At 48.2% G+C, this 11590-nt stretch overlaps 3 protein-coding genes across 3 annotated transcripts; 2 read left to right on the top strand and 1 right to left on the bottom strand.

Annotated features, from left to right (window-relative positions):
- Positions 1 to 6523: 6523 nt before the first annotated feature.
- On the top strand, positions 6524 to 7665 carry FTJAE_165 (isopropanol dehydrogenase; the record flags this gene model as incomplete). Its single annotated transcript, XM_037347761.1, has 2 exons — positions 6524 to 6989; positions 7046 to 7665. The coding sequence occupies 2 exons, from the start codon at positions 6524 to 6526 to the stop codon at positions 7663 to 7665; spliced, it is 1086 nt and encodes a 361-aa protein (XP_037212768.1).
- Positions 7666 to 8453: 788 nt separating this feature from the next.
- On the top strand, positions 8454 to 9464 carry FTJAE_164 (uncharacterized protein; the record flags this gene model as incomplete). The annotated part of the gene is made up of 1 exon (XM_037347750.1): positions 8454 to 9464. One exon carries the CDS (start codon positions 8454 to 8456, stop codon positions 9462 to 9464), a length of 1011 nt encoding a protein of 336 aa, XP_037212767.1.
- Positions 9465 to 10037: 573 nt separating this feature from the next.
- FTJAE_163 (uncharacterized protein) lies at positions 10038 to 10606 on the bottom strand (the record flags this gene model as incomplete). Its single annotated transcript, XM_037347739.1, has 3 exons — positions 10038 to 10083; positions 10135 to 10382; positions 10436 to 10606. 3 exons carry the CDS (start codon positions 10604 to 10606, stop codon positions 10038 to 10040), a joined length of 465 nt encoding a protein of 154 aa, XP_037212766.1.
- Between the last annotated feature and the right edge of the window lie 984 nt (positions 10607 to 11590).

The following is an 11590-nucleotide window of genomic DNA, read 5'->3' as shown; positions in this document are numbered from 1 at the left end:
CCTCAATATATAGTATAATTAATTAAATAAATATTAAAGTTTATAGCTATAACTTATAACTCTTAAATTAAATTAAAGTTAATTAAAGTGCCAAGTAAACTAATGCCTCCAGCTTTACAATCCAATTTTAACTTTTTACTCCCTCATGAAGGACAGTTTCGGTCATATGTAACACACCGAAACTTAGGGGGTGAATAATTATAGAGTAATTGCATATCCTTAACCCGCCTTGTATACAGGTAGCAGCTGGTTCCACTTTGACCCTCAAAGAAGCTGTATGATAGGCACCAGCTATAAGCTAGACACCTCGCCCTGCAACCTATCAGTTCGAGGTCGCTGAGAGCCTGCAAGGCCGCGCCGGGAAACCCGTAGACACCACACTTCAGATTCTTCAGATCCGCCGCCTCCGCCGCCGCCGCCCGGCACTGGGCCAGTTCTGATGAATATGATCTTGCAAGTGCTGAGAGGCTGGTACTACAGCGGTTCTGCTCGGCTGCGATCTTAGCATCGCAGTTGCGCTGACAGTTTTGGAGCTTTCCTGGGCATGCCTCGCACGCTTGACGACCGGCGAGATCTTTCCGACATTTTTCAAGGTCTTCATCACACTGCGACGGACCTTTAGAAACTATAGGAACGAGCGCCAGTGTTTGAGCTGAGCCCTGGAGTGTATTCATTTCACAATTACCGGCTCGACCGGGTGTGACTGGTGGTTCCCAGAATGCGTCCACACATTCTGCACCACCACTGCAACTGTTTGCGCAGTCAGCAGGGGTATAGGCACCACTCGGTATAGCTGGAGCTATAGCTTTATCGCAGTGGACTTGGTATTCTTTGCCTTGGAAAATGATGGTTTGCTGGTCTGAGGATGGGCAACAGCCAGCGTACGTGCCCGTGGTGTTGCATGATTGTGCAGTGATAAGAGTGGGTAGAAGAGCTAGGCAGGCCAGATAAGCAACCAATAGGTAGCGAGACATTTTCTGTTGTAGAAATGGTGGTGGTTTATATATCTCTTGTAAGTGAAAATTGTATCAGCACTTTTTGTTTTCTCGATTCGAGGGTTGGATATATAAGTCAATTTACTACTTACATGCCTGCTCTTTATCGGCAACAATCCCGAGGTCTTAGCGAAGACATTAATTCAGAGCGCTCAGCGTCGTATTAGGCGTGCCTGGGCAGACAGCTGACCGGACAATCAGCAGGGCATGAATATTCAGCTGGTCATGGATACTCAGCTAACACTCCTTGTAGATCATGTCCAGAAACAGGCTTTGCAGGGTTATTATGCAGACCTGCAGGATTAATCACATCAATATTATGCACAGGCCGCATAGGACAGTTGTTCGTAGTAGTGCGGACCGCCAATTACTTGCCGAATCCTCATAATATACAGAAAGATTCGATAAATAATCCCTGCAGATTACACTGTAATACGGACCATTTGCTCCTTGTTTTTAATACGAGGTCCTCAACTGCGCAGTTCCTGGTCACGGTGGCTGGCTGGACTTCCCCGCATTGACTCCCTCAGCATCTCGTATCTCATCACTCCGGTCCTGTTCCCCGCTATAGGCTGTGATTGCAGCTGAGTCTATGTTCTACAACCGAGACTTAACATTCATAAAAGACCTTCGCTTTGGGAATATATAAAGTTCTTCTGGTCATAGTCTAGTAGCGCTGCATCCCAATTATCGCACATCTTCATTGCTCCCTTTGTCCTATCATTATTGCGGTGTCCTTTGCAACGTAGCTATGGCGAAATACTACGGCTGGGTCATTTTGCTTGCCCTGTTCACTTCTTCGGCTCATACCCAAGAGAACCAAGTCCAGCAACCACTTTCGGTACAGGTGGAAACCCTCCCCATACAGAAAACAACCGAAAATGTCCGTGGCCAAATAAACCTTGACGACATTGTCCCTTCCCAAGACGCCAAAGGCCAGGTCAAGTGCTGTCCGTCAGGAACCATCTTCAATGGCACTACCTGTGTTTTCAAGCCAACCACTGTCTGCCCCCCTAACACGAAACTTCAAGCGGGTGCTTGTGTCTCTGACAAGAAGCCTGAATGCCCTGAGGGGACAGTCATACAGCAAGAGAAATGTGTCTCAACAGCAGATCCTATTTGTCCAGATGGGGCGCGTTTTGATGGCAGCAATTGCATTTCCACGCAACTTCCCTCTTGTGACAACAACTTCATATACAATGGTATCAGTTGTATCTCTACCGAGAGGCTGGTTTGCCCAGAAGGATTTACTGGAGTTGGAAACTTCTGTGTGTCTAATGTGCCACCAACATGCCCTGGTGGTGAAAGAGTGGAAGGAGGATCTTGCACCCTTTCCCAGTCGCCGTCATGTCCCTCTCACATGACTCTTGAAGAGGGCATGTGCTTATTCAAGCAACCTCCAACTTGCGATGAAGGATTTGCATTTAATGGAAAGAGCTGCATCTATCGAGAAAAGCCCGCCTGTCCTTTTGGAACAATGTTTAGCGGACGTGTCTGTATCTCAGGGACGCCACCTCAGTGCAAAGTGGGCCATTACAATGGATGGACTTGCCAAGCTCCTGAGCTTCCACGCTGTGTCCGAGGAGCTGACCTGGTAGATGGTGTTTGTGTGATGCCATCTCGAGATGGGCGGTGTCGGCCGGGTTTCACATATAATGGCAAAGTATGCGCGTCCAATACCCCACCGATTTGCCCGGATGATGCCGTACTATCCAAGAATATCTGTGCCCTCAAAGAGAAGCCGACATGTGCGCAGGGTACATTTAACGGCACTGCCTGTGTTGTGCCTGATCCTCCTACATGCCCTCAAGAGTCCGTTCTGTCAGACGATGTCTGTATCTCCAGGACCCCACCGATCTGTCCTGCCAATATGATTCTTCGTGGGGACTCTTGCATACAGACAAGTGCCCCCGAGTGTCCTGCAGGCTCGATATCTGGCGGTGGTAATGTTTGTGTCACGATTAGTACTCCAACATGTACCGCTGGGATATTCAAGGAGGGCAAATGCATTTCTACTACAGGACCAGCTTGTCCAGGCCAGGCCGTGTTCGATGGTACAAGTTGTGTCTCCCAAAAGAGTCCAGGCTGTGAACCAGGTTTTGTTTTCAATGGGACTGCTTGTATCTCACAAAGCTCGCCAGTGTGTCAAAACGGCGACGTCTTCGACGGTAAATTCTGCATTCACAGTCAGGCACCTGTGTGCCCCCCAAACACTCATATCCAAGGAAATGAGTGTACCACTCAAGAGGGGCCTAATTGTCCAGAAGGTTTTGTTTTCTCTTCTCAGGGTTGCATTGCAGGGAAGCTGCCCGAATGTCCCGCTGATACGACCTTGGAGGGGGATAAGTGCACCTCTGGACAGCCACCCGCCTGTCTGCCCGGGACTCAGCTCGTCAACGGCACCTGCGTTGCGATCAATGGCCCGACATGTCCTCCTGGAAGCGAGCTGCGACCAGAAGGTTGTGTCACCATCACCGCTCCTTCATGCCCACATGGAACCACGCTGAAGGACAACAAATGTGCTTCTAATGATGGACCCACTTGTCGCCTCCCGCTTGTTGTCTCGGGCGATAAGTGTATATCTCCTAACCTGCCGGTATGCCCAGCTGGCACGGTTTTCTCCAATGGGAAGTGTAGCTTGGCTCCAACAACTGGGTGCTATAATATCCAGTATTGTCCTCCCTTGTAAGTGAGAGCTATCTAATGGTTGTCGGGGAGGAGTTTATTGCGAAAGTCAAGTCTTGAACATCGAGAGACTGAGATGAACTGTTGGTGGTTGGTGGGGTAGGAGCAGATACATTATGTATAAAATTATGTACAGCTTTATGAATTGAGGAAACTTCATAATGCCTCAACTTATTGTTCCTGATGCACTGACCCTTCATCCACTTCTTGTAAACCCCTGGTCTATTACCAGAGGCCGTGCGTTGGGTATCTCCTTCCGTACGTTTTCATGATGATATATACGCATGTATTCGTATTTACCTGATGGGTCGAATTGTGAAAGCACCAGTATTCACAGTGAATGGAGCTATTGAACTTCTGATTGCGCAGTCACCCACTCATCTACAACTCAATTGATAATCTTGAACTGCCTGATTTTGCCTTATTAGGACTGATATTTCTATTTGGCTCATCCCTGCGTGTATAGCTACTCATATCACAAGGACATGATAATACTCTTCCACCTGTATGATGCATGCACGAGCAGTTTGGTTGCTTCGGAATAAAGTAGCCAGCTAGCCTCTTACTTCTTTGGAGGGGCTTTATTACCCCAAAACAAGACCAATGTGTTTAATATTGCATGGAACTTTTGAGCAACTGAACCCTCCCTCTAGCCGAGCTGTCGAAAGATTACCCGCCTCCTTCTCAAGCAAACTTGCATGGTTAGTTCACCCAGATAGGGAGTTATCCCCGCACTCAGCTCGCACTGGAGGCACCTTGCATTGCGCATTCTTCCGTTTCCACCCCTCAGATAACCGCCACTTGGTGATTGGATGATCTGTTGAAGCCATTGCCCACGACACAACTCGGGTAGGCCACGGAAAGCCCAAATTCCACCATTCATGTCATGCAGCGCATGCATGGACTGTGGATTCGAGTCCGCCGCTGAGGGTGGCGATATTATCGGACTGCTGGAGTATCCGAACAGAAGCGGGCCGTCGACCGGGCGTGACTCGACACGGGCCTCGAGCAGAGATCCTACTACTGTACCAAGCGTTTGTAACGGGTCAGGGCCCTGTTGCTGTGGCTACGCCAACAGGCACGAAATGGGACTGGAGGAACAACAAAAATTCTGATCACTTGTAGTCCTTTCTTTCTTTCCTTCTTTCCTCATCTTGAAAGTAAACAGTACATGTATTGGAAAAGATAGTCGGAATCCAATTACTATACCGGTAAGCCGTTCACAGCGTTGCTTGAAATTAATGTAGTAAACGCGGATGCGCGGTTGTGGTGAGTGCCCCACTTGCGTCTCGCCTGAATCCTTTCTCCGTATCACAGCAAGAGGCCCACAATAATGATCCACAACACCAAGAAATGTCAGGCTGCAATAACGACGGAATGGTCTCCCTTCCCGAACCCGATGTTCCATCAGAATGCACGTCTTGAACAACACAAAGAGAGCGATGTGATCACTGATCACCGCTCGGACCTCCTTCAAACGTACCATGGTTGACTACCTGCCCCTGCAACCTTCCAGTAAGCCACCTCGGCTCGACCAAGACAAATCGCAGTCCGGACGGCAACGAGCATGACTGTTTTGGTGTTGCTGCAGGTTTGAGTATCAGGCAGCAATCAGTGAATGTATTTCCGGTAAACCTTAGTGGAGAAAATACCGCATCTTGCCGGTTTTATCCGCCTTAGCTGCTACGGTAGACAAGCAACTCATAGGTCTTTGTATTGTGTAAGGCAAAACAGGAAGCTCGGTTACTGCCAACAGCTGCAATGCAGCAATATATGAATAGATAATGCGAGTTGGTTCTAAGCGATCAGCGCGGAGCGGGCCGGTCTGCCCTAGTACGACCTGACAGAGTTGCAATCCACTCCACTAAATCCACTCCACTGGCATGATTCGGTACCCTCCCTCCTTGTAAAAGTCCGCACCCAGCCCCTGGTCTTCTGCTCATGCACGGGCCTCCCCCACCCATTTTAATTCGGTACTCAGCCCTGCGTTCCTTTTGTATACATGGTTCGGTCTCGCTTTCGGGATCTCGCTTTGGGGTTGGGAACATCAGCATCCAAGACAATCAGTACACTTAGTGTTTTATATAATCAGATAATATCGAGGCCCATTTCCATCATGAACACGGAGTATGTAGAGCACAGTTCGGGCCCTCGCTAACGGTATCTAATTTTGGAAATTAAGCTAACTTATTGGCAAAGGATGTACTCCCACGCTGGATCATCCACGACATGGACGAGGATCCAAATTTATCTCACCTTGTACGTGTATTACAGGTGTAACAGAAACTCCGCCGAGGTCAGGGACGAGGCGGAGATCTCTGTGTTGAAGTGAGGATAGAAATGAGGCAAGGATAACGATGAGCGTGAACTACCACAACCAGCATTAAGCAACGGCTTTTTTTTTTTTTTTTTTTTGCTATCTATGATATCGGCAAATTAAACATAGGTATAGAGGCCAAACTTCATCACTCCCTTTGAATCAAGCAGCGAATGTCAATTATCTCTTCCGCCCGCACCTATGTTGCACACCCTAAACATTTAAGACTCGAGACAGGCGGAGGTGAAACTAACAGATAGATACTAGCTGGCGGAGCTCACAGAGGGCTGGGCCAATCATCTTACTTTGGGTCTCTCGGAACGGATGCAAATGCGGCCCCGAACCAAGCAATTAGTAATGTCTTCGATTTTCGTCCGCTGTCCGGAGGCCGCGAGAGCCGAGAGTATATCATATAAATGGTTAGGTGGTAGACTCGTTTTCCGTTCAAACATCGGTCTTGGAGCAGTTTTCCAAACCTCTACAGTGTTTTTATTAGCTTCTAAGCTTTTGCTCTAACTAAAAGAGTATGGCGAATCCCTCAACTCAGCGAGCTGTCGTGCTCGAGGAATTCGGCAAGCCAGTATCCATTGTCAACAATAGACCCATCCCTGAGGCCATCCCAGGTAGCGTCGTGGTCAAAGTCTTCGCAGCGCCGCTCCCCCGCTACATTCAAAGCTTTTATGATGGAACCATTCCAGCACCTGCCCTGACCCCGCCGTTCGTCCCCAACCCTGGCGCCTTGGGCCGCGTCCACAAGGTCGGCAGCGGTGCTGCAAAAATCAAGGAAGGAGACCTGGTGTATGTTAGTACCGCAATTCTCGGCCGCGATGACCCGAATACTTTCATCATGACGGGCCACGTCAAGGGACTACCTGGGCCGAATACCGATCGGCTGGCTGAGGGCGATTTCCGCGACGGCTCGTTCCAGCAATACCAGCGCGCGCCTCTCGAAAACGCCTACCCCATTAACGAGCGCCGCATCAAAGAGTTGGGTATTGACCAAACAAACTGGTGTCCATCTCAGCCTTGTCTGTATCGGCCGGGGCAGTCTTTGAGGCGGGCGATATCAAAATTTCGGACACGGTTGTCATTGGCCCATCTGGTGGCACATTTGGAGGGAATACTGTTGAGGTAGCCCTTGCGGTGGGGGCGAATGTTATCGCCCTGGGACGAGACGCAGAGATGTTGGGCGATTTGAAGAGCAGGCTCAAGAGCCCTCGGCTCACTACTGTTCTTATGACAGGTGACGTGGAAGCCGACGCTGGTAAGATTATCGCGGCTACACCCGGAGGCGAAGGAGTTGATGTTTACAATGACTGGTCCCCCGGTGGTGCCCAAGGGGCGCCTTACCTTCCCGCGGCTGAGCATGCGCTTAAACGAGGTGGACGCATTGTCCTGAGTGGCGGCGCCTTTGGTCCCGCCGAGGTTCCGTATATTTCGGTGGTCTTCAAGAAGCTCAAGGTTGAGGGTTCCTGGATGTGCAACCGTCAGTCTATGGAGCGCATTATCCGTATGATAGAGGACGGTCGGATCGATTTAGGGCCAGAGAGTGGCGTGCAAGTCAATCGGTTTCAGCTGGACGAGGTGTGCGACGCTATAAAGCATGCCGAGGAGAACACTCGCTGGAGAAACATTACCGTTGTTGCTCCGAATATGTATAATGGCTAGGGCGTAATCAGATCCTGGTCTAGATACTTTGAGTTGCCTCTAAGGCTTCCCGGCCATTGAAATATATAGTTTCTCAGTAATCTGGCCCTCTATATTCTCTTAGTATTAGGAATTTAAAGTACTTCCCCCACCCTCTGTTTTATGCGACCGACACGCTTGATGTGTTATCAGTTCGCCGTCGAGCTAGTGTAGGTGACATTGAAAATGTTAAATTCTTAAGACTATAGTTGCTACATTGAACTGAAGGACGACAATGAGATTAAAACTTAACTCTATGTATCCATTTTAAGAGCATAGTACGTTATATATAAGCCCAAATGAAATATATTCCCCAATGTAATAATCAACAGGAGAAGAATAATACTGCGCGAGCGGCAGACCATACTGACAGCCCAAATCAGGGACTATAAACAACAGCCCAAAGGTGAACCGCGGAGACCTGACCGACCCGGGTGCAATTTCTTTGATAGTGACTAACTTAGAAAAAATTCTATAGTCTCCACGCTCCGCCTTTACTTTCATGCTTCTTTTCTAGGTTCTGTCTGCCGGAGTAAGCTCTCAGCCAGTAACTTAGACTCTCGCTTGCCCATTGTTCTGTATGGCTGAACCAGAAGTAAGAGTAAACTCTCTTCAGTATTAGAGTTCTCAGGCGGCTTCAATCCGGAAGTAAATCGCGATTTGGCTTTCAGCTTTCTGGTGATAAATGTGTCTTGGACTGTTGTTTCGCGTCCTTATTTTCTTGTATTTTCCACTCTTCACTCTTCACCCGTCGACTTCACGATATCGCCATGTCTTCTGAACCCAATACTCACCACTCCCAAAAGGCAGATCATGTCATTCACAGAACCCGTCGACGTTTGATGGCCACGGTTGCCAAGGAATACGATCGTGTCGTCGCAGCAGATCCCGCGCTAGAGTTACCAGGACCGTTCACAGACAGGGACCAGATCCTCCACCAGTTGCGTGGGCTCAAAGAAAAAGAGCACCGGGAGATTACTTGCGCGCGCTTTGCTCGAGACCCTTTGTACTGCATATTCCCAGCCAGTCAAGATAGCGTGGAGTGGTACCTTGACCACTATGGTGCTCAACATTTCGTTGACTGTCATAACAAGTCTGTCGCGATGTATCTCTGTTACCCAGACAGGATAGAATCAGATAGAGCTGCTGGCGGTGTCTTGAACTCTCTCGACCCCTGGCTTTACCGTCATTGGTTCAAGCCATATGAATCTGATATAGAGCATGGTCGCTACATTGCTAAATCCATCACGTTTAGACATCATACTAGAGACACAGAACCAACGCTCGCCGATATATTGGAATTCCATCAGAAGCTCATTCAAAGCTTCTCTTCCGCTGTCTTCAGAGGCGCCACATCTGAGGAGCTTCAGAGAATATCTACTCTGCCGTTCCCTGCAATACCAGGACAGCCGCCGGATGATCTGCATATGACGTTGAACAGAACCCACACCATCCGTCCTCTGTTCAAGTCTCTCTTCATGGTCATCCATCAAACGAAAGTGTCAAGAAGAGAACGTTTCACAGTTGAGGAGATTGATGACCTTCCTGTATCTCTAGTATATACTGGGTCTGCAGAAGGTCTCAGTAGGCCTATATCATTCCACAGCCTGCATTGCAACAGACAGGATTTCGCGGAGCACAACATATCCGACAGCTCTCTGCAGTGTGAGAACCAACCTCAAGTCAGCGACAAGATTTATTATGAATCTAGAAAAGCGGGAAGAGGGAGACTGGCGAGGAAAACCGAGCCCGCCTCTTACCGATCACGCCGTCGATATTGAAAAAGAAGCCCGAGAGCTTGGCTGGGATGACGCGACGCATGGAAAGTTACCACTGGATCAACCATCCTCGAAATGGGTGAACAGACGTAAATACCCAGAGTGGACCGGACCAGGAGCTCTGCACCACCTTCACCTAGTACACGTCATGATGCGATTCAGGAGGTTTTCATCCAACTATGTCCTAGAAGAGGATTGGTGGTGGTGGAAAGTGGACAGCGACTTACCAGTGACTGGGGTTATGGGGTTAATACAAAGAGTGATATCTGTTTTAACTAGGCTGTGTAGTGGAAAGTTATCCTAACATGTTGTTAATATAGCACCTCATCCTTGTGTATGTGTCTTATTTGTCGTCGGCCAGGCAGACACCTACTGAGCATTAAACCTTATTGAACTTCATCATAAGCTCATCATAAACTCAGCTTAAGTTTAGCTAAACTTAGGATTCTTATAATCCGGATAAAGGGAAGAAAACACAAGATTGGGGTTCAGGAGTATTTTATGGATTATTCTAGCATAATTACTACCTCCATATCTACAGCTAACACGATTCTATCCGGCCAAATTGGCAACCCACTATTTTTCCAAAAGCTGGGTGATGCAGATCACAATCTCGAGAACTCTAAGTAGAGAGTGAGCAACTGATCTTTTGATGGATTGGTGCAGAACTTACGTTGAAGCGCAGGCGAGTCCCAGAGCTGCTTGGAATAGTATTTCTCGAGCTAAGGGCGCGTCTTCTGAACTGAGAGCACTACCACCTGGCCACCAATCCCGGAATAGACCAAAGCATATCAGACAGATTGTCGATCCGATGACAATGAAGCAGTCGATAAGAATGCGGAATGATACATATGCAGGTGGGAAGATCCTGACCAAAGGGTAGAGAATTTCAATAGCCGACCAGCAGAAAGTCGTGACAAACTAATTTGTCAATACATGCAAGGTCAGAATGTGGATATGATATGTCCACTTACAGCTGGTCCCAGTATTCCAATTGCAATAAAGTTCTTCGGGGCAGGGATAGAGGAGACGGCGATCCCGGCAATTGTGACTCCAAGGACGAGTGCTCGAAGTGCTAACACCAGATTGGTAGGCCGCTGTGGCTTTTGTGCTTGCGAGGGTCTGCTGTATTGTTTGGCGTCCATGTTGAGTAATTCAATTTTCAGTGCAGATTTCTAGTCATATATTGAACGGTAAGGCCAAAGTGGAAATTTGTTGGAAATGAATGGTGTTTTATATTGCGCGATAGATTTCAGGGTAAAGGATGTTAAGAGGTCAAAGCAATCATCACTTCCCTGCACCCAAGACGGAATCCCGCAGCATAAACAGCGAAGCCGCTGGAATCAGATCATGGCTTCATGATGACGCAGTGGAAAGAGGAATATGCGCAAAACAGGGGGAACGAAAATTATTAGAAGCTACCATCTAGTTCGCTTTTCAGAATTAGGTCTAGCTTGCGACACGGAATCTAGCCGAGGCTCGAGCGCAACAGTCATTCTACTAGGTAGAGAGACTGCGAGCTCTGAAGCAGCCACTAGTGAGCAGAACTAACTTTAAGGCTGATGCGAAAACCTGATACAGTGCGCGGCTAGCGAGTAGGTTCCATGCCGGATGATCAGCTCAAGCTGTTAGCATGCAAGGTAGTGCAGTATCGAGCCAACTGCCGAGGCAACACTGATGCACGTGAACACACAGCAAGCTGTATTTAAAAGATAGGACTTGGCCAGAGACTCTGCAATCATTGTCAGCCGATCTGAATGGATTCTGTCATGGGACATATTGAACTTGGTAGATGATTGACACGGAATCACTAGCAGTACAGCTCTGTTTATGATTCCACGGGTTCAGTGTCTTATTAGCGTATGAGTAGTACTAAGACTCTGGTTGTTTAGAGTCAAGGTTTTTTCGACCGTTGTTCGGCGGCTGTCGCCAATGCAGACTTATAAGCTGTGGCTGCTGTTGTATTATACAATCGGTTATTGCGCAATGCTGGGTTCTGCTGTGTTGTAGCGCACTAAATTGCATATTCCCGCCAACCTCTACTATAATTTTCAGACGGTGCAGCCACTAGATACTATCATATCTACCGAGTACACCAACCGAATTAGTGAATCCTTACGTTATACTCT

This window comes from Fusarium tjaetaba (assembly GCF_013396195.1).
Source record: "Fusarium tjaetaba strain NRRL 66243 chromosome Unknown NRRL66243_c0000008, whole genome shotgun sequence".
Classification (NCBI taxonomy): Eukaryota; Fungi; Ascomycota; class Sordariomycetes; order Hypocreales; family Nectriaceae; genus Fusarium; species Fusarium tjaetaba.
The sequence above is the reverse complement of the archived record's forward strand: the minus strand, read 5'-3'. Positions and strand labels throughout refer to the sequence as shown.